The 23417-nt window shown below is 35.1% G+C and overlaps 1 protein-coding gene across 1 annotated transcript; it reads left to right on the top strand.

Annotated features, from left to right (window-relative positions):
• The first annotated feature begins 1157 nt into the window (after positions 1-1157).
• LOC133171981 (tyrosinase-like protein 1) lies at positions 1158-9403 on the top strand. The gene is made up of 4 exons (XM_061306774.1): positions 1158-1589; positions 3486-3613; positions 3804-3994; positions 8013-9403. Exons 1-4 carry the CDS (start codon positions 1158-1160, stop codon positions 9401-9403), a joined length of 2142 nt encoding a protein of 713 aa, XP_061162758.1.
• Positions 9404-23417: the final 14014 nt, after the last annotated feature.

Here is a 23417-nt window from a genome sequence, read left to right as displayed (position 1 = left end):
ATAATTTTAAAACTTTGAATAGAGAAATCGATGTAACCTTAGCAAGCATTTCGCATTTTATATATATATTACTTCGTTGTTTTAAAAACTAATTGCAATGATAACAATTTTGACATCTCATTGTCTTAATATGCATTTAAAAAATATTGGAAACTGCTGTATAATTCTATTTTATATCGATGCCTCAAAGGTGCTTAGACACAGATTTGAAGTTAATATTTTCTCAAATTTTCTGTATAATATCACGACTCACACATGTATATATTGCAATAGCATTTCACACGAAAATGTAATTAAAAACTTTTTTTTATCTGGAAATTATTGGAACTACGAATTCCTGGACGCGTTTGATTAACACATCCTTGCACTTTCACAAATTTTATCTTTATCCTTAATATTTAAGAAAAGAAGCGATTTTGTTGTGTATTAATAAAAAACAATACATCTATAATCCAGAAAATTCAGAGTAGAAATGTGCGAAAGCAAACCCCCTTACTAATATCGTCAGCCCGTGCTCAGTGTTTTGTACAGAGTTTAACAAATTGAATACACCCGTGAAACGTAAACTGTTTTTGTAAACAAGGCACGAGCTCTGTTGTTGTTAATATTTACGATTCACCGGGTGTGTTCAAATGTTAAAGTCTGCACACACCACTGAGCACGGACTGACAATACTGTGAGTGGGTTTTGCTTTCGAACATTTCTACTCTGAATTTTCTGGATCATAGTTTTAATATTTTTCATTAACACAAAACAATATTGCCACTTTTCTTAAGTATTAAGAATAAAATTAAAATTTATGAAAGTGCACGGATGTGTCAATCAAACGCGTCCAGAAATTTGAAGTTTCAATAACTTCGAAATGAAATAAGATTTTTATTAAATTTTAGAATGAAATGCTATAGCAACATATAAGTCATGAAATTATACAGAAAATTGGAGAATATATTAACTTCAAATCTATGTCCAAGCACCTTTAAATTAAACATTATCCTTTTCTATTCACCAATAAGTATATTAATAACGAGTTTCAGAATTATAACGAAAAATTTTTACATAACTGTATTGCAAATTTCATGTATACCATAATTTTTTTTTCAATAGTACCAGCAGTTAGTGGCAAAAAAAATTCTTATACAATTTGATTTAAGGAAACGATGAAGGTTTGGTTGAAGACAAGGATCATTTTTATATGTCTGGAACTTGTGCAATTGTCCTCAGCTCTCTTGGACCCAGCTCCGTTTCCAGACGCTCTAAAGCAATGTTATGAGTTCCGTTCATTCAATATGACGCCATCTGATGAGGTTGCGGTAAACATTCAAAATTATTGTTACCGACAGTACCAATATAAACAAATTGCTGATGGTAAGATTTGGTCTCCCCTAAACATTACCAAGGAAGGCGTTAACTACATTCATGGATTATTCCGGCAAATCTTCAATGAGGCCCGAGATGTTGCGAGACATAGTATGAAATCAAGGCGCCATAAACGACAGGCACGATTTCCAGGACGATACAGACAGGAAGTACGGAGTCCTGGGGGTGCCTTCAGGCGTTACGCTCGATGCATTCTTAGACTTCAAAGAGAGGTGAGAATAAATTAAAAGACTGATATTTAAATTCTGGATCTTCAAGGTATTGGTCACTATACATAATATATAAAATTATTAGGGATGGCAATTTGTAACCGGTTAACCGATTACTCGGTCGGAACGATGGCAATCGGTTAGAAAATCTGTAATCGGTTAGTCGAAAAAAAAATAATAACTTGTGTATTTTAACGCAAATTTCTTATAATTCATTTTCGGAAAAAGAGAAATCTCTGCATTAACTTTGATAATTCAACGTTCTCACATATCCAAGCTGACTTGCATGTAATTATGGTTCTTCGGATTGAGATTGTGGGGTAATTGGTCATTTTTGTGTTTGAGGTGTTATATGTAATTACTGTTAAAACACCATGTCGTTACCCCGACTGTCATCTTATTCTTTAATGACATTAAATCCCCGTTAATATGTTTGTCTTTTGCAGTTGTCTATCGAATAAATTACTAAACAAACATTGTATATTCATTCATGTAGTTCAGACTTAGTTTTAATTATGGTGACAATGCAGAATGAACTTATGTGACATCTGCTCTGGATATATCTGATTTCTCAGACATGATTCGTGTTTTTCTTTTATTTTTACTTGTCTATTGAAACTGAAATAAAATATATATGCATGTAGTTTTCTTATCAAGACTCGAGACAAATAGAATGATTTAACTTCTAGTGACTTTGTTAGTCTTCTTCTTGTGTATACTATGAATAGAGATACTTGGGGGGGGGGTATATCAAGAAAATGCATATTTTGATACTGTTAACCGGTTAATCGGTCGGGACGTCATGCGGTTAACCGATTTGCAATTCTGTATTCGATTGCCATCCCTAAAATTTTTAACAGCTTTTAGGGGAAAAAAGGAACATTTAAAATCTACTTTGTGTTCCTTTTCCAATTTAATTTTTTTACCTTCACAATTATAAATTACTATGACATTTTAATTTTCTTTCAAAATGTGCATTTAACAATATTCAAATATTCCTCTTCTTCTCATATATATCTATATCTATATCTATATCTATTCCACGTAGTTCTGTTTTCCTTTAAAGCAAAATTCTAACAAAATGCCAATTGGGGGAAATAAATATTCTTGTAGAAAAGTCGCACATTATTCAAATTTTATGGCCTTGTCAGTTGGAACCTTTGATGGATAATAATTACGAACAGTTATTGCTCCCTTTTTGGTGTTTTGTTTTCTTGTTTTCATGTAGATCTCCTAATTAATTATTCATTATTTGTCGGTCGACTCGATTTACTTTCCTTGTCAATCACCGTGTACACCTTGTAACACTTCTTGTTGACTAGAATTTCTTTTTGAGTTCGTTTTTTTTTTTTGTCTTGTTTTTTTACAGAAAGAATATTCTTTTGCTAAATTGCAGTTTGCTTGATGTATGGCAAAACGAATGTATTAAATAGTTCAAAGGTTTAAATATTCACCAACTGAAAAATGACTCCCACATCTATGTCCTAAAACAATGTACCGTAGTCCATTCTCTGCCATAAAAGATTTTTTAAATTAAAGATATATACATGTGCAGTGTATATAATTATATAAATAAAATTTACAATTTAACGGAAAATTAGTTTGTGTGCGTACAATGAAAAAGGTCCCGAAAAAATTTGTGTTAACACGAAAGAAAAACAAAACTTTTTTTCAGTATAATAACATGCAACTTCTTTTGAATTGACTTCATTTTACTTATTAAGATACACGAATAACCATGCAAACACAAAAAGAAAAACATAGCAAATGTATTTTTCATTTTATTTTTCATATTTTGTCATCATAAAATATGGTCAGTGGAGCGCTTCCCTGCTATCAATAATAATAGCAATAAAAGAGACACGAACAAGAAATATAATAAATTTAATTAACTTTCAGGCCGTGGAACCTCCACAATCAGGACGTAATACATATCAGACATTGGCCGTTCTTCACTCTGGACAAGTATTGGCCACTGCCCATGGAGGCCCCGCCTTCATTCCTTGGCACAGAATTTACCTGCTTCTGTACGCCCATCTATATATCTTTCTTTATATACGACGTATTTTTGATATAGCTTTATGAATCGCGAATGAAATCGTGTTTGTACGATTCGTAACTTTATTATTTACAAATTAGTAATACATGCTCTCTCTCTCTCTCTCATTATGAGACTTGACAGTCATATTCATAATCATATTCATTGGTTATTTTTAGCTTGGAAACGGCTTGTGGTACCCCCATCCCCTATTGGGATTCCACAGTAGATCACGATATGATGGACCCCACCAGATCAATGATATGGAGTGATATGTTCTTTGGAAACGGCGATGGTGAAGTCATGACTGGGCCGTTCCAAAGCTTAAGAACAATTCTTGGGGATTCAATTATACGAAATATAGGGACAGGTAAATATATGTGTCTATAGATTTGTAATACCCAAAAATCTTTGGGATAAAATTTCAAAACAGATACGTCTCCCAAGAAACAGTATAGACGTACAAATTACAAAAAAAAAAATAGAATCACTGAATGATTCACAATTCATGACAACACGTACATAGGTAACTGGAGGTGCTAGGTAATACGTTGGAGGTGCTAGGTAATAAATTGAAGGTGCTACCTGTAGGTACGTGAGAATGCCTTTACAACGAAAGGAAATGGAAGTATTTTTTTCTGTTTGGTCTAGAAATCATTTTTTTTTTAAAGATAGTTTTCATGACCTTCATGACCATCACTGTTCTTGTTGAAAAGCAACAGTTCAATAACTTAATTTTAGTTTTCCTTTATTAACAGAAAAGTAAAAAATATCTTTAAACTTTTGCATTAAAATCATTTCCTTTTTACTTGTTTTAAATTGATTTTGATAGTTTTACACTGTACTTATGAAGTGGAAATAGCTCATAACAAATTCAATATATGATAAATGACCAGGGGCCCTTTTCATCTTTTGCTTGCAAATACTTTAATTATGAAAACTAACACATAAAAAAATATTCAAAATTCTACTCTCTTAACATTTATTAACTGGATTTTACATTTATATTTATCTACATCAAAATTCGTGGCACAGTGGAGGCATTAAGTTGTACGAGTCCAAAGATGAAGATAATAACTTTTAAATTCCCTTTTCCGCATGAAAAAATATCTTTAAGTTCCTTACTGTATTTAATTCATCGATTTGACACTTGATTAGTAAATAATTAATAGACGCATCTTTAGGCGTAATAAAAAACTATGTTTGTTTACGGTTACCCTACCGACCCTATATTTAATCGCCGACCCCAATGTTTTTTCATCGTAAAAATCCAGAAGTCACTCACCGGTCAGTTTAACTTTTACATGCGTCTTAATCGGTCAACGGTTTAAAATTGAAAGTACTAGAAATAGACTATTTCTAGTACTTTCGATTAAATTATTATTACAAATGTGTTTTTCCCAGGCCGTTTTTGCTTGGAGGTACTGCCATGCATTCAAGATCTCCCGCCATGCATCAAACATTGCCGCTATGCTTCCCGCTATGCATGAATTATTAATGGTATACATTTTTTAAAGAAGATTATTTACTTTGAATGTTAATCAGTTGTCAATCTATAAATAAAACAATTCAAATCACTAGAATCCTACAAACCTGTGGTGAACTCGATACGGGGTAATTGATGCAATACATGTAGCTGTCAATTTATGTTTATTGCAATTTACTGGTTATGTTACTAATCATTAAGTTTTTATTTGATTAATCATGAAAAAATAATTAATTGCTGTAAGATAATACACACCATGAAAGTAATACACTTGTGAATGCACGTGGGTTTTTTTCCAACATCTCCAGGTCATTCTAAAAATAGCATTTATGTTCCGACATCAAAAAGGATAAACATATAATTTTTAAGCCATGTTTAGCATAAATATAGTTATGCCTAATATAAACATGTCCTATAAACATTATCATTGTTTATTTACTCTATGAACTATGGGCTAGTACTTCGGTCAAGCGCACGTGCTTTAAAGTTATATTTGGCGTATCTGAGCTAAAAAATATAAATACGAGATTGAGTGTAGATAAACATGGTATATGTTATTTACGTTCAAATCAAGATTTTTCACCAATTTTGAACTTGAATAATCTCATGTTTCTATAGTTATACTGACTTTAAACTCTCTGTTATTTAAATGCAGTAAATAAATCTGTCATTTTTTAAATTTTAATATCTTTGAAACGTGATTGACTTAAATTGTGTAATTTACAGGAAAGTTCTATCTTTATATAAAGTAATAAAACAAATAGAAAGATCTTTTTAATTTCAGTTAATCTAAACATATAAAAAATACACAATGACTTACATTCAACAGCTTACGTTGAAAAAAAAAATTCAGACACCAATGTAAACATGTTGTCGCAATATTTACATGTAAGCATTGGTGCTACATAGTGTGCATCCTTTTTTGTTTAAAAATGACTGTAAAAGTAGGGACAGCCAGAAAATGAAGTAAATTTAAAAAAAAAAGGGGGGGTCACTAGGGGCCTATTCAGTTTGTAAAAAGCAAGAATAACACAACACATAAAAAGACAGTGGCTTTAGAGGAGAATAAAATACCCCCCCCCCCCAAAAAAAATGACAATTAGATCTATTTTTATAAAAAAGAATTCAATTGTTTATTTTTTCTTAAGTTAAATTGACAAATTATTCAAAATGTATTTATCATTTAAATTTTTAAAAATTTATAAATGAATTCTAGTAATGCATTTGTATTTTTCACTGAAATCTAGATTCAGATACATGTACAAGTAACTCAACCGAGACACGCCGCACGCCGTCAATTCAGCAAAATTCCCCCCATGCATTAAAGTTTTTCTGGGGAAAACACTACGTTAGTCAATGCAACATAGAATTAAAGAAGAAATACAAAACAGTTTAACCATTGACTTGTATGGTAGCTGTAAGGCAGTTGGCAAGAAAGATATTGTCTATCGCCCATATGGCAAGCCCAAACAAAAGTAAAGCATCACACAATGGTGAAACTGTTTTTTACTTCAACGAATTCATTTGAATTTGTAAATAAAAAAATTCAATAAAATAAAAAAAAATTCCTACCTACCAACCCTATTTTATTTCAGCATGTAACAGTAAACAAGCATATTTTTTTGTTTGGCCTTATCTTATTTATCTTTATTTTTATACTTATGTATTGCATTTTCTGCACAAGCCCTCACTGAAAGGATTTCGAAGAGAATCTGATACATTCTGTCAAATTTGGAATAATTTTTATTTGAGGGGAAGAAGGACCTTGGGCTGAAAAAAATTCTTGTCATTTAATATTTTTCATATTTTGTTTATTTCTAATTTAGCATGTCCCACATATCTTAAAGCAGTTTTATCATTAGGTTTCTTACCTTGTTTTGAAGATATTGATAGACAAATACATGCAATGCCCTACAGTGTCTAAGTGGAGTTTTGATTTATCATGATTCCGGGCCCATTACTTTGTCCATGATGGGATTTTTTAAGCATAGACAAAAAATATGTCAGTGGTCATGTATCTTTTAAAATATTTCAGAGTATCGATAGGGTTTAAATTCGAAAAAAAAAAACAAGTTTCTTCTGTAAAACTGCATCTGGGTATGGAAAATTACATACTTTTTAAGACAACTTCTTCAACAAAAAACTTCATTTGCAAAAAATTATATCATTCAATATTTAAAAATTTACGTTGAAATGCAAGTCCTTCATTTTATTGATTAACTGTAAAAATATCGAATGGTGAAGCTGACCTCAATATTGCACAGGACATCCTTAAACAAGACAAAAGCATGACAAAAACGTGTCATGTTTACATTTCTTGAGTACGGGAAAAACCAACTATGACGTCACACGTAAGCTGAATAAGCAAAATAAGATACATCTACATAAGATTTCTGTCATCAGCCTGGCAAAAATTATTTTTGAGTTCCCCTTTCTCAAAATAAATCATCATATACTGATTATGACCTGTTTTTACATAATAATACTGCCAGTGTATTCATCGAATATGATCTTGCTGTACTAAGAGATCGTGTATGACGTCACCGACTTGTTGGACGCACAGTGTAGGGAAACAGAAGGTTGGATCAATATATTCCGTAATTGATTAATATTTACAAAAAAATTAATTTTATTTAGATATTTTTATATAAGACGTTGAAGTAAAACAAATTGTTTGAAAATTATACATGTACTGATGGTTTAAATCAGGTTTTGAACTTAAAGTATCGGAGACTATGACGTAGTTAAACTGAGTCATGTGACCATGTGTCCTTCGTCCCCTTAATTAAAAATAAGTTTATGTTTAATAAACTCTACATATAGCATGTAAGATAAAGGTGTAGTAAAGACTATTTTTAAAGACAATTTTCGTGTTCAATTTCAAAATCAATGTTCTTTTTAGGTGACAGTTCTCTCTTTACTAAAGAAGGTCTCGCTGCTGTGTTGAGTCGTCGAAGATACGAGGAAATAGTGGAACCAAAACAAGGTGCGGAGTACGTTTTCAGCTTGGAAGGCCATCATAATGGTCCTCATGTGTGGGTAGGAGGGCATTTATCACTCACCAACACTGCTGCGTATGATCCAATATTTTTCAATCATCATGCATTTATTGACCACGTTTATGAAATATTCAGACAACAACAACTTCGTTCTGGAATTAATCCGATTATGGATTATCCAACCATGACCCCTCCTGGACATGCTGCCAATGACTTAATAGATTTCAGGCCCTACGCTCAACCACTGAGAAATATTGAAGGTTTATCTAGATTTATAGCAAATTTGGTAAGATACGAGCCCTTACCAACTTGTCAAAATCGATGCAATCGTAGTCCCCATTTGTTCTGTGACCAAGTAAGATTTGTTTGCGTGTCCCGTGCTCGTCCGACGTCGATGATGCCTGCAGGAGGCGGCTTTGGTATGGCCAGTCAGCCAGGCCAAGCTCCTGCAAGTCAAGATGTTCCAACAGAATCGCGTGTCCGTGCTCAGGCCCGTGGACCTATACCTGGAGGTGCAAGATTTCGATCTTCACCGTTTACAGATAGCCGTAATCGTCCCGATACAATCGGAAGTGTTCCAGCTTCACCTCAACTTCTCGCTGCAAGTGTTCAAGCAAGAGCTGGAACGACAAGAAGACGGCGTGATGTATCTCAGAAACATCAGAACAATACATCCCTTGATGACAGTTTACGAACAGTCTCTGCCCTCCAACGATCGTTTACAAATACTTTTATGATCGATGGAGTAGTAGATCTTAAACGCTGGGTCTATGTACCAGTCCGTGTTTTCTACAATAGATCTTTAAACATCGATGGTAACGACCCTACTCTCCATCCTAACATTGCACTTAAAGCCTTACAGAGTTCTTGCCATGGTGTGAATTCAGGAGCGTTTAAAGTGTTTGTTACCTCTAATGGTTTAAACTACGTTGGAACATATAAAGAATTCGTCATCCTAGACGAAAGACAACCTTTTTCTGTAATGGATACCGCCATTGGGATAAAGAACCCTGATTATGGCGGAGGAGAGGTTTTATTTACTGCGTACGACTCCTGTGGACGGCCTTGTCGAGCTCTCTGTACGAAATCACTGGAAGGAAAAACAGTTTACAAGTCCTGTTCAGCAGTTTTTAAGGTATCAGCTGCCTTGCCTAAAATGTTCCGGCTTTCTTACCGAGATGCGCTGTCTAGTAACTGGAAAATCAGTAATTTGATAAATTCTCAAGACGTAGATTTAATTCCTCCTATTACGTTTGTTTGTGACAACACACAGCTCTGGCCATGGGATTATTAACATTTACAATTCACTGTCAATATCAGCATTACATATATTAAACATTATTCCCCATTACTCTATCGGGTCTTATTTCTCTCTTGTCCCAAGATCGGAGGACATATTGTTTTTGTCCTGTCTAAAAATCTATCATTCTGTATATTTCTGTCATAAACTAATTTTTGAACCACAGAAGTGAAAGATAGATAAATATGAGGAAATTTATTATTATCTTTCTTGAAAGATGGTTACAGAGGTAAAGTATTTTTTACATTCTTTGGATTTTGCACTTCCTCTATTTTGTGATGAGTAGAAAATGCATGATGTGAAAAATTTCATTGGTTGAAATGCTGTTCAGCGCAAAGGAGATAATTTCCTATTGATCTGATTAAAGTATGATTTAACAATTTTATGAGATTTTTAATCTTGGAAAATAAAACAAACAAAAAAATACAATAAATTAAGATGACACATTTTTAACCGCTTTTACAAAAATAGTGTACAATTAAAATGTTAAAGGTGTTTCTATATTTTTATAATCAGCAGGAATATTCCTTTTTGCGGTTAACTTGTGTTGTTTTTATATTGCACTTCTAATATGTCTGAAAACGCTGTTAAACAAATGAAAGCTAGTAAGAATTACGTACAAAGCTAGGGATTACCAAAGAATAATACGACCTGATACGTTAATGATAGTTTACTGTTCTTAAATCTTTTTTTTTTTAAGAAATAAATTTGTAAATTTTCATCATTAATAAAACTGGATAGGGATCGGTATTCTTGAAATTTTGGAAGGACATTCAATTCTATAGTAAACACATCGGTTCGATTCAATAGTAAACACATCGGTTCGTGTAGTTCATACTAAATATTAACACAAATGGTAGAGCATTCACGTAAGAAAATTCGATCTCGTAAATATTTTGATTTTCTATGAATAAAGTATAAAACATCTTCTAAAACATATAGGGAAGAAGGGCATGAGGGGACAGTCTAAAACCATCAAAATTAGTGCTATTTAAAAAGATATCCTCTTTAATCCTGGTCTTCAAGCATTAAGCCCTCTACCAAAATTGTGAAATTCACGGTCCCAGAGGTTCTGAAGTAAGAGCAGGACTGTAATGATCATACAGTGAAAAAGTCCCCTCTCCCTGTATATTTAAGGTAGGTCGCGGGTTTACTGCATAAAAATTCTTACGAGAAAACATGTTCTGAAAATTTGATATAATGTTCCTTAGAAATTGCGGCATATTATCTGAAAGTTTTATTAAATTTGCCTACATGGTTTTAATGCTATATATTACTTTAAACGCGGTATAGTTTTCGGTACTATTTTTACGCTTTACTATAGAAATATATAGGAAAATGACGTTTTTAAAACAATTTTACCGAAAGAGTTTCTTAGAAAAGGTCGAATAATTTTTTAAAGACGTAGACGAATTACTCAGAAATTTCAAAATATCAAGATGAGGTAAAATTAAAACTATTGAGGTAAAAAAATCAATATGTCTTCTCGCTAGTTTTTTTGCTAAATAATTTTAAAGTTTGCTTTTATATTGCCAAAATATTGCGTTTATGGCGTTATTTATGACTAAAACGTCATATATTAAACGTAATGTGACATTTTTTTTTTGGCTGTGATGAGCAAACATGGTGCATTACGCACCTTCCCTTCTTTGCAAATTTACGTGCATACATACAACCTTTCAATTTTTCGGCTTAGCAATTTACGGTTACTTTCATTTTGCATGCCATATCTTTAAATTAACACTGAATCATTTTGATTGACCTTTAGTAGTTTATTATATTTTCAATATAAATTATTCCATGCATTTTGCATCGCATTTATTATGTTTTATAAGTTTGTTCTTATACATTACACATGTATATAATCAGAGCAGAATTCAAACTTATAATACTCTGGGTTCATACATTTACGACAATACAATAACGGACAATAACACGTATTTTCTCCACTTCGTACGGACTAGATTCTATTGCTAAAGTAATTTTCAGAGAAATAAACGGGAAGCAATGCAACGTCGCCTTTGTGAGGTAATTGACGTCATAATCAAATGTGCATTAAAGAACCGCTCGAATCGTCAAAATTGTGTACCGAAATTGATGACAAAAGCAAACCCGCGACCTACCTTAAACGATAAATAAATGCTTGGTAATAATAAGCGAAGGTGCCTTTTCCTAAATTAAAAAAAATTCGGTCCCAGGTCAGGGGTTCTGAAATAAGAGTGGGACTCTAATGATCATATATTGAAATACACATGTAGCTGGAATAATGTAGGCCTCTCCGATATTTTTAATCTGATATTTTCAGGAGAGGGCTACAATACGATATCCGCAATGGTGCAAATATAATAATATAATTTCCCTCCCCAATCTCTCTCACTCCCCCTTTCCCTCCCACTCTCTCTCACTCCCCACTACATCCCCTCTCACTTCCCACTCCTTCTCTCCCCACCTCACTACCCATTCCCTCTGTCACTCCCCCTCTCTCTCCCTCTACCTTCACTCTCTCTCTGTCACTCCCCACTCCCTACCCTCTCTCTCTCCCTATTTCCCCACGCCTCACTCTCTCCCTCCCACTACCCATTCCCTCTTTCTCCCTCCACTCCCTCTCTCCCCACCCTCTCACTACCCATTCCCTCTTTCTCCCTCCACTGCCTCTCTCTCTCCCCACTCCCTACCCTCTCCCTCCACTCCCTCTCTCCTCACTCTTTCTCTCTCTCTGTCACTCCCCACTCTCTCTCCCTCTCTCCCTATTATTTCCCTCACCACTGTCTCCCATTTTCCCCACTCTCTAATTCTCTCTTTATTTATTTGTTTATCGTCTCATTAACTTTATTCCTTTAAAATAAACTACATATATTCATAATACATAGATGTTTCATAATTGTTTACAATAAAAAATACTGGAAAAAATACTTATTCTACAGTTAGGAGAAAATCCTTGTCGTTATTTAAAAAAATATATAAAATGTTTATTCTTGATCTTGTTACCTAAAATTTGATTTCGCAGAATAGTTTATTTTTGCAAAGAAATGAATGTAATTTATATTTATAAGGGCGATAACTTCACACAACAGATATTACTGCTTCCCAGTTCACAATTTGATTATTGCGTTATTTCTTTGCACATTTAATTTTATATGATTGAATAATATTTATGTGCTTACAAGCATGCAAGGAACATGATATGTCAGCTTGAAATCCCAGTTGGATATTTTTTGTTGTACCGTAATGAAAAAATTATGTGGCTGATGCTTTAAAATACTAGTATCCACATGCAGAGAAGAGGTCTATAAAATATTCTTTATTTGACTAAGTATGCAATAAGGGTTTGACATTTACTACCCCTTTCCCTTGAATACATTCAGTTTACTTAAATTCTCTATTTTCATAATTTTTGTCCTGCTTAGACATCGTGTCTTTGCGTTGAATGTTAGCAAAAATGCACTTGCATCATGACTCCCTCGTTGTTCTACGCATTACCCGGTATGTTATATTTAATGTTCGTTTGGTGTTTTATTCCAATGCGTACTGTTATAAACCTATATTTGCTGTATGGTTCTACTCTACTAACCATAGATTTACAATTAACGCTTTTGAATGGATAACGTGTAGTACTAGTGTTAAATGATTTACCGTTTGGCCATCAGTGTAATTTGAGTAAATGTTCACCTTATTACACGCCCTATAGCCATGATTCTGTGAAAAGAAAAAATAATTCAATAGAGCCATTCAATCAAAAGATAGAGCCATGCAAATTGTGGGCTTAAAAAATTGTTACAAGGTTGCCTCTGTCGCACATATTAAGCGCCTTCCTCAAGCTATGTAACATTATAGAGATAAAGTTTGTAAATCGTGTAATGCTTGAAATATGAATTCAATTCTACATGTAAGTCTGAAGGAAGAAATAAAGTTATGAAAAGTAACCGGGGTGAGGGGGGAAGGAGGAGCAAACATGTTAGAAATTCTAAATTCTTTGAAAAGCCAACAAAAATTTAATGTCCGCTGACTTTGTTTATATGACAGGCGCAAAAATAATGGGAACCATACTTCAGAACATGATTTGAGAGATAAGCCAATCTTATTTACAATAAACCATCAATTCTGTGTTCAAAGTGTAAAATAATAGAGCCATTCAAACACACACACGTACATAAATATAAAAAGAAGTGGCGTTAAGGAGGGGGAAGGAAATTTTCTCGCTCCCCAACAAAAATTTTAAAGTATTCACTGACAAAACGTCAGAGATAATCAATCTTTAAAAAGTCAGCTAAGAAGTGTCATTAATAAATTATCCTAAAATGACATAACATATAGGCCACTGAGTTTCAACAACTGTCAGGCCCGTAGAAAGCAATTTCAGTTTTTTTTTTTTGGGGGGGGGGGGGCACTATCAACTACCAAAAATTCCATTGTATGTTGAATAAAATACATGTACTAGAAAACAACATTTATGTACTTGTACACGCCTGTAGTGGCTTTATTACGAAGTTGAACTTAATTGCGTGAAAAAATAACAGTGTTTTAATTATTTTACCTTAAATTTATGTGGAACTTAGAATTAATATAATTAATCATATACTTTTAAAAGTGAATTGCGTTTAATGTGTCAGTGGCGGATTCAGGGGGTGGGGTTGGACCCCCTTTCTCGCTCAGTGATTTGTTTTACAAATGTGATTTTAACAACATACATGTATTGCATAAATGAAACTCCAAAGTCCATACCCATTGTTTTACATGTGAAATATACAGCCACACATAACGACAAAACACATTTGACACATCGACATAGAAACGACAAAACATATTTGACGCACTCAATACACAGGGAATCAACAGGGTGATCATGACAGTCCGTGCAGCTAGTGATGACACAAGGTCATATACATATACAAAGAAGACTGCATACAGTTAAGGTTACCGTATTAATTTGTCATTGCTTTACTGTAATATAATTATATTCCCGCAAGCATTTTTGAATGTTACTTTATTAAACAACTGGTTAAATAAATACTGTAACAATATTTTAACAATCAAATTGGCTTAACTACTGGGAAAATAAACCCTTCATGCAGTTACCAGTTGTAACGTCATTCATTTTCAGGACTATTTTATTAAGCATTATAATGGTGGTAGTTTCTATAATGATTGAAACGTTTGTCCATATAAAAGTATATATTATAATACAGCACTCATTTATTTGTAAATTTGTAAAAATTGATATACACAAACCAAATTGCTTGCAATGGCCGAACCTCCCCAACCCCAGGATTAACGCGTATCACATCTCACTTCTGAAGGTTTTATTATATAATATAGTGAATAGGAAGGGGGTCATATTTCTGTGGGGGTTATTTTTCAACGTGAGTGGAGTCGTAGAATTACCGGCCTGGAAGGATTTTCTTCGGTCGAAAAACAACTCTACTTGTCGTGGAATATTGACCCGGGGTCATTTTCTTCGTAAAATTTTGACCCCCCGATCAATATTCTACGAGGGTCACTTTTCTACGTTACACCGCCGCATTCTCGCGTTTTTAACATTTCTCTGAAACACTCACACTTATAGCTGATTTCGTCCGGAAATAGCCAACGTTTGACAACTCGTTCAAACTCGTATGTTGACAATACCGCGGGAAATTGTCTCTACAGTTCACATGTAGAATTGAGCAGACCTTAGGATATATTTGGTTTTGATCAGACAAGCATGATCGGGTAAAACTTACACAATTCAAAACGCATGCAAAGAACTAGATAAACACAAAATTAAATATGCTTTGACCCGTTCAACAGGCATAGCAACATGTGTATAAAACATAAAAGCATGGACTTTGAATAAATGCTGTGGGATACTAGATGGAAGATATTCATATGATGAAATAATTCATTTAATGGATACAGATGAGAGATATGTCCAAACCTAAGAGAAATTTGCACAGTGCTTGATCATTGATAAATGATTGATTGTATGTTGTTTTACGTCCCGTTCGAGAATTTTTCACTCATATGGAGACGTCATCATATACCGGTGAAGGGCTTCAAATTTAGTCCTTCACTCGGCACTCAGAGCCTTTGAGCAGTGAGAGTTCTTTATCATGCCAACGCCTACCGAGACACTGGGCCTCGGTTTTTAAGGTCTCATCCGAAGGACACGCGACTTTCACTTCAAAGTGCCCAGCGCTTGGCGAAGGAACAGTTGCTACCTATTTTTTATCGACTTGTAGGTCAGTCGCGGCCGTGATTCGAACAAACGACCTACCGTTCACGGAGCGAGCGCTCTAACGACTGAACTACCGTGACGGCTGATCATTGATAAAGTGTCAATGATTAGTTCTAAACCCTTTGGTCAAGTTGAGTACGTACATCTTCCATAAAAGTGAGAAATACTTTGACAGAAAAAAAGTTGTATGAAGATGCAGGAAAACGTTTTCAAACCATTTTTTTCAATCAATTTTACCTCACAAAATTAATTTACATATAATATACAGACAAAATGAAAGTCAGACATCTTATTCTTGCTATCAACGAGCTTGAGCAGAGAAGTGTTTCAGATGCCACCTATTACATTCCCTCTCACATTGACCTGTCTTGGTCTTTGAAGCACATTTAGTGTACAAAGATAGAGTTTTTTGGTCTCATTTCTTTTTTAATATCTATTATTTAAAAGTCTACCTGACCATTAAAAACTATGAAAGTGCTTTAAATTTTGTATTATATAATAAAATTCTGTATAATTATCTCTCAATTACATATTTTTAAAATTGATTAATTTTCATACATGTAGATAAATGACGAAAGGAAATAACTTCTTTCAGTAGTGTTCAAATTTCTTGTCAAGGTCAACAGATCCCTATCCAGGCCTATTGACCAAGTGGTCCAGAGATTCACACAAATCTAGTAAAAATACTGTATCCTTGGTTTACGTTAAATATAAAAGCAGAGAAGATTTTCAAAGAATTAATGTATTTATAATATATCCTAATACAAGAGCCTTGACCCAGGGTCTAAGAAATTCACAATTTTGGAAGAGGTACCCTTGCTCACCCATGCTCTATGTACATGTATATTTGCTATATTCCCAGGGTTATTTAGCTCACCTGAGCTGAAAGCTCAATTGAGCTTTTCTGATCCCATTTTATCTGTAATCCGTCTGTCTGTCCGTCTGTTAACTTTTCACATTTCCAACTTCTTCTCCAGAACCACTCGGCCAATTTTAATCAAACTTGCCACAAAGCATCCTTGGGTAAAGGGGATTCAAGTTTGTTCAAATGAAGGGCCACGCCCTCATTCAAGGGGAGATAATGCAGAAAATGTGAAAATTTTGTGGCATATTTTAAAAATCTTCTTCTCCAGAACCAATGGCCCAAAAAGTTGAAACTTATAGGAAACCTTTGTTATATAGTGTAGATTCAGGTTTGTTCAAATCATGACCCCTTGGGGTAGGGTGGGGCAACAATGGGGGATCAAAGTTTTCTATAGGAATATATAGGAAAAAACTTTAAAAATCTTCTCAAGAACAGCAAAGCCATGGTTTGTTATATTGATATGGAGGTATCCTCATATAGTGTAAATTCAAGTTTGTTCAAATCATGACCCCCGGGGGTAGGATAGGGTCACAATGGGGAGGGGGTGGTCAAATTTTGCATAGAAATATATAGGAAAAAATCTTTAAAAATCTTCTTCTCAAGAACAACAAAACATAGTTTAGTCATATTGATATGTTAGCATCCTCAGATAGTGTATATTTATGTTTGTTCAAATCATGACCCCTGGGGTTAGGGTGGGGCCACAATGGGGGTTCAAAGTTTTACATACATGTAGGAATATATAGGAAAAAACTTTAAAAATCTTTTTCTCAAGAACAGCAAAGCCTTGTTTAGTCATATTGAAATGGAAGCATTCTCAGATATTGTACAATTCAAGTTTGTTCAAATCATGACCCCCGGGGGTAGGGTGGGGTCATAATGGGGGATCTAAGTTTTACAAAGGAATATAAAGGGAAAAAAAATCTTTGTCTCAAGAACAGCAAAGCCATGTTTAGTCATATTGATATGGAACCATTATCGGGTAGTGTAGATTAAATTTTGTTCCACTGATTACCCCTGGGGGTAGGGAGGGGCAACAATGGGGTATCAAATTTTTACAAAGGAATATATAGGAAAAAATCTTTAAAAATCTTCAACTCAAGAACAGCAAAGCCATTTGTTATATTGATATGGAAGCATCCTCAGATAGTTTAAAATTCAAGCCCCCCCCCCCCCCCATGTAAACTTTTCAATACTGAATTGATTTGTGCTTTTTCCTAGTCATTGTGTTCAGGTGAGCGATGTGGCCCATGGGCCTCTTGTTTTAGAGATGATTTCACAAAATTAATACAGTTTTACTTTAATCAACAGATCCCTTCCCCCCTTTACATCAAAACCCCTGAATTTCAATTTTTTGGAAGAGATATATTTGCTCATCATAATAACCATGCAACTATTCTGCTATATTCTAAATACCCAAGGGCAGATACGATTTAAAAAAAAATGTATATTCACCATCTAATCAATAGAGTCCTGCCTTTACATTAGAACCCCTGACTCAGGGGCCATGAATTTCACAATTTTGGAAAAGGCAACCCTGGTCATCATAACCATGCACTTTTGTTTTTAAGCTAAATACCCAGGAGTGGAGAAGATTTTCAAAGAATTTAATACGTTTTCATTATAAAAGCAATGAAGCCCCATCAGAACCATTAACGCAGGGGTCATAAAATTTACAATTTTGGAAAAGGCAGAGAGCAGAATACCGCGGGTTTTATTGTGTATAATTATGTACATCACTGATAATACACACAATTTATTTTATATACTTGAAGTTGAAGTTAGGAAACTTTTTTTTCTATACCGACATTGTTAACCCGCAAAAGTTATATGCACATGCATGTTGAATATCTATTTTGGATAGACTGGACCAACAGAGAAAATTTAGAACACTTTTGCAGTGACCATACAGATGTAAGTATTCCTGATAGAGGAACATCCAGTTGTCAGACCCCCAATGTTGCAGATGATTTCGTTCCAGCAACCTGGTAAATTTTTCCTGAGAATTAAAAGTCAATTTTTCACAATTAAGAAGAAAGTTCTTTCATACATGTTTTACACGTACAAAAACTAAAGATCTAACCAAAAGGATATGGAAAAAAACTTAAACCAAGAGAAAACTTTTCAAATTAAATTCTTAATGAAGTTTTCTCGGAGGGCAGAAAGGCTTCACATCAAAAACATGTAAATATGTGTACATTTGAACATTTGTTTACCAAAACTCAAATTATTCAAATTAGAAAAAGCTTATGGTCTTATTCTGAGCCAACGTTTGAAAAAAAAATCCACAATGATCCAGAATTTAGCAGAAAATATAGAAAATATGCCATACCCCGAGAAACTTTAAAATCTCCATCTGCTGAGAGTATTGTGGTAGCACCATCCACATCTACAGGACAGGACCACAGACAACCCATCCACATCTACAGGCCGAACCTCAAACACAACATCCACATCTACAGACAGGATCACAGATACACCATCCACATCTACAGGCCGAACCACAAACCCAACATCCACACCTACAGACAGGATCACAGATACACCATCCACATCTACAGGTCGAACCACAAACCCAACATCTACATCTACAGGCAGGAACACAGATACACCATCCACATCTACAGACCGGACCACAAACCCAACATCCACATCTACAGGCAAGATCACAGATACACCATCCACATCTACAGACCGGACCACAAACCCAACATCCACATCTACAGGCAGGAACACAGATACACCATCCACATCTACAGACCGGACCACAAACCCAACATCCACATCTACAGGCAAGATCACAGATACACCATCCACATCTACCGGTCGAACCACAAACCCAACATCCACATCTACAGGCAGGATCACAGATACACTCCACATCTACAGGTCGAACCACAAACCCAACATCCACATCTACAGGCAGGATCACAGACACACCATCCACATCTACAGACTGAACCACAAACCCAACATCCACATCTACAGGCAGGCAGGATCACAGATACACCATCCACATCTACAGACTGAACCTCAAACACAACATCCACATCTACAGACAGGATCACAGATACACCATCCACATTTACAGGTCGAACCACAAACCCAACATCCACATCTACAGGCAGGATCACAGATACACCATCCACATTTACAGGTCGAACCACAAACCCAACATCCACATCTACAGGCAGGATCACAGATACACCATCCACATCTACAGGTCGAACCACAAACCCAACATCTACATTTACAGACGGGATCACAGATACACTATCCACATCTACAGACGGAACCACAAACCCAACTTCTTCATTTACAGACGGGATCACAGATACATCATCCACATCTTCGGCAGGGCCACACAAACCATCCACACTGACTGCAGCTCTGAAGGGGAAAGCCTGCAATAAAAAGAAAAACGCAACGTTAAAAGGAAAAATGAGAAGAAATTTATATGGAACTCTGTGTCATTTGTAGAAGGGCAAAAGGGCTGTGTCAGTATATCGATACGTTTTACTGTTTTGAATTATAACTGATCAGTAATGATATAAACATTAAGGAGAGACCATCTCTTAAATAATTTCTAACAAAATACATAAACAACTTTATTTTAACATGTTGGTTTGACAGTCGTTAAAAGTTTGAATTTGAAGTGGAATTTTGTAATTACAGCGAGACAAGAACTTCGAAATGTTATAAATCACTCCGTTTTTATAAAAAAAAAAATATGTATTGAATGATTTACAAGACTTTTTTGATAGACGTCTTGATGAATCCATTTATGGCGCATCGCTTTATAAAATATCGTATCATATCCTTTTTTTTTTTTTTTTTGCTCTCAATAAAAATATGGGAAATATACACCACCGAAGACTTTTATATATGCAGAATATAAATAAGAATAATGTAGGTGCATCTGAATAGATTATTGATAATATTATTGCAATGAATTTACATAACCACATTATACTGTAGTGTGAAATATTACCACGTATGAGAGCGTGTCTAGTATACGTGAGTTTTATCTCTGTAGTCGATATATATTCCATGACATTTATTCCGGAAATATTATGTCCACTGTATTCCGGAAATGTTCGGTTTGGTTTTACAAGTAAATACATCTGCATCTGTCATTCCAGAACCTTCCTTCACATGGTAAGGTCATGAAAATTTAAGCTCCGAATAATTTCAGCAATTTTAACTTTAAAGTTAAACTAACATTTAAATTTTAAAATTCAAACAATTTTTAAGTGTTTTAAGGATATTTTATTTGAGGATGCTTATGTAATGTCTACGATTTTGGTGGATTCACTGGATTGAATCTGTAAGTGTCACATCTGACCTTGTGACACCATGACATTTACACTGAATGAAAACTTAACTTTAATGTATAAAACAAACACTTTTATTGTCATTTAAAGAATTGTTTCTTAATATTATATGAGAAAATGCCGAAAGTAAAGTCCAAGCGAAAAACAGCTTCTCAGAATGTTGACAAGAGGGTGATAGACCCAAACGAACAGGAGTCGCAGCTGCTAGCAACTCTGCAGAGGACCCCACCCCCCAATTTCCCAGGAAAACTCAGTTTTTAAGGCACCAATAGTAGCACAGGAGAACCAAACAATTACGGTTGCGGACCCAGTGCCAAATTTCCAGCCGCAGAGCAGTGCTGATGCACAAAGTTCACAAGGTACGCAAAATCAGATCTCTAACGATTTACTTTTTAATACCAGTACTATGCCATCTCAGTCTATTCAACCAGTTTTGGTAAACACTACGCAACTTTCACTTGGCTATCATGTCGATAAAGCTACAAAGCAAAAAAAAAAAAAGTTAATGGGGAGTATATCAATTTAGGCTCACTTTTAGTGCGAGACCCCACAAAAACCCAGTCATCTACTTTATCTTTGGATGCCCAGGGCCAGCTTGTAGCACAGCCGAAGCCAACCTCCAAAATTTCCTCAATTGACAATTGGACTGACGCGTTTCTTATTTTTTCAAGCATTTACTTGGAAGCCCATCCCACTAAAACACATCAAATGCTTAAATGCATACTTGACATACGCTTGGGTGCAGAAAAAGCAAAAGGGTGGATTTCTTATGACGAACAGTATCGTTTGAGAATGGCCATTAATCCGTCAAGCAATTGGGGGGTTAATTATAGTGAGCTCTGGCTTGTTTACATGAACCCAACTTTAGCAGCCACACAACAAATTAAACAGCAAGTTTCCACATATTACAAATGTTATGACTATAATTATAGAGCCGTTTGTCAGCGAATACAATGTCCATACTTGCATCGCTGCTTAAAATGCAACAACTTGCACCCTGCCATACATTGCGCCACTACACAGCCCACAGCCAATCGATATTTTGCTAATGCTCAGCGGCCATTTCGCGCAAACATGCCAACTCAAAATGCCAACCAATCTTCCTTTCAGTTCTTTGCTCCAAGGCAATCCAAACCTCAATCTAGGTCTGTGGGATCTGGGCGCTTCCCCAATTAGGGCCAATTCTATCACCAACCATTTGAGTAGGTATCTTGATAGGTCATCAGCACAGGCACTCGTTGAGGGTTTAAATAGGGGTTTCAAGCTTAAATATTCGGGGCCACGGCTCCCAGTTTTCACCAAAAATTTGATATCGACACGCGAACATCCCCAGATTCTGCAGGAAAAAATTGACAAAGAGGTTAAAGACGGGCGCATGGCGGGTCCTTTTAATACCACCCCCCTGCACAATTTGCACATTTCCCCCCGTAGGTATCGTTCCCAAAGCTGATGGCGGTTGGCGCATGAAAATGCACCTTTCGTATCCACCGTCCATTAGCGTTAACCACAACATAGATCCTATTTACACAACGGTAACATACACCTCCTTTGATAGTGTTACTGAAACAATAAGTCAAGTGGGTAAAGGGGCAATCATTGCAAAGTGTGACATAAAAAGTGTACTCCGTCTTAGCAGGGTCTACCCAGGTGATTTTGAACTTCTGGGTTTTTGCTTTGATGGAAATTATTATATTGACAAATGTTTGCCATTTGGTTGTGCTATTTCCTGCAAAATATTTGAGACGTTCGCTACTTTTTTAGAATTTCTTGTAAAGGACAAAACAAATTTGCAAACTCTGCACCATTATTTGGATGACTTTATTTTTATAGGCAATTCTAACACAAACCAGTGTCATTACCTTATGTGCACATTTCAGGAATTATGTCGGGACGTGGACGTCCCACTAAACAATGATAAAACAGTACAACCGACAACCTGTTTAATATTTCTTGGCCTTGAAATTGATACAGTTAAGATGCAAATAAGAATTCCCCAGAATAAGGTTAGGGAACTCGCACATTTGTTATTGCACTGGATGTCAAAGGAAAAAATATTGTTGTCAGACCTTCAGGCAATTGTAGGGAAACTAAATTTCTTTAGCAAAGCTATACCAGGGAGTAGGGCATTTAATCGGCGTTTCTATAATGCCATGTTAAATTTTAAAAAACCATATCAGAATAAATTACTCCATGAGAGAAGACATGATTACCTGGCTGCGTTTCTTAGAAAATTTCAATGGGGTTGTTTACTTCCCAGATAGGCAGTGGGCTACCACTGACACCCTTCAATTATTTACTGAGAGTGCGGGATCAGCAGGTCTACGCTGTTGATGTTATTTTCATGGTCTGTGGATTTATTTACAATCGCCAGACTCCTGGGCTAATACTCAGATTCTACAGGATATCACTTTCCTAGAACTACTACCAATTGTTTTGGCTTTGCACATTTGGGGTGAGACATTGCAGAAGAAAAAAATCATATTTTTGTTGATAACATTGCATGGGTTCACATATTGAACAAACAGTCTTCAAAGTCTGATAGGGTAATGTCATTTCTTAGACCACTAATACTTGTTGCACTGCATAACAATATAC

This window comes from Saccostrea echinata, unplaced genomic scaffold (assembly GCF_033153115.1).
Source record: "Saccostrea echinata isolate AGI-Se365-2 ecotype Australia unplaced genomic scaffold, CSIRO_AGI_Sech_v1 ptg000054l, whole genome shotgun sequence".
Taxonomy (NCBI): domain Eukaryota; kingdom Metazoa; phylum Mollusca; class Bivalvia; order Ostreida; family Ostreidae; genus Saccostrea; species Saccostrea echinata.
The sequence above is the reverse complement of the archived record's forward strand: the minus strand, read 5'-3'. Positions and strand labels throughout refer to the sequence as shown.

Excerpts from the sequence above, each read along its gene's own strand:
- LOC133171981 (XM_061306774.1), top strand. The coding sequence starts at position 1,158 with ATGAAGGTTTGGTTGAAGACAAGGATCATTTTTATATGTCTGGAACTT. Across the intron at positions 1,590-3,485 it reads TTCTTAGACTTCAAAGAGAG|GCCGTGGAACCTCCACAATC; the intron begins GTGAGAATAAAT and ends ATTAACTTTCAG. Across the intron at positions 3,995-8,012 it reads TATACGAAATATAGGGACAG|GTGACAGTTCTCTCTTTACT; the intron begins GTAAATATATGT and ends TGTTCTTTTTAG.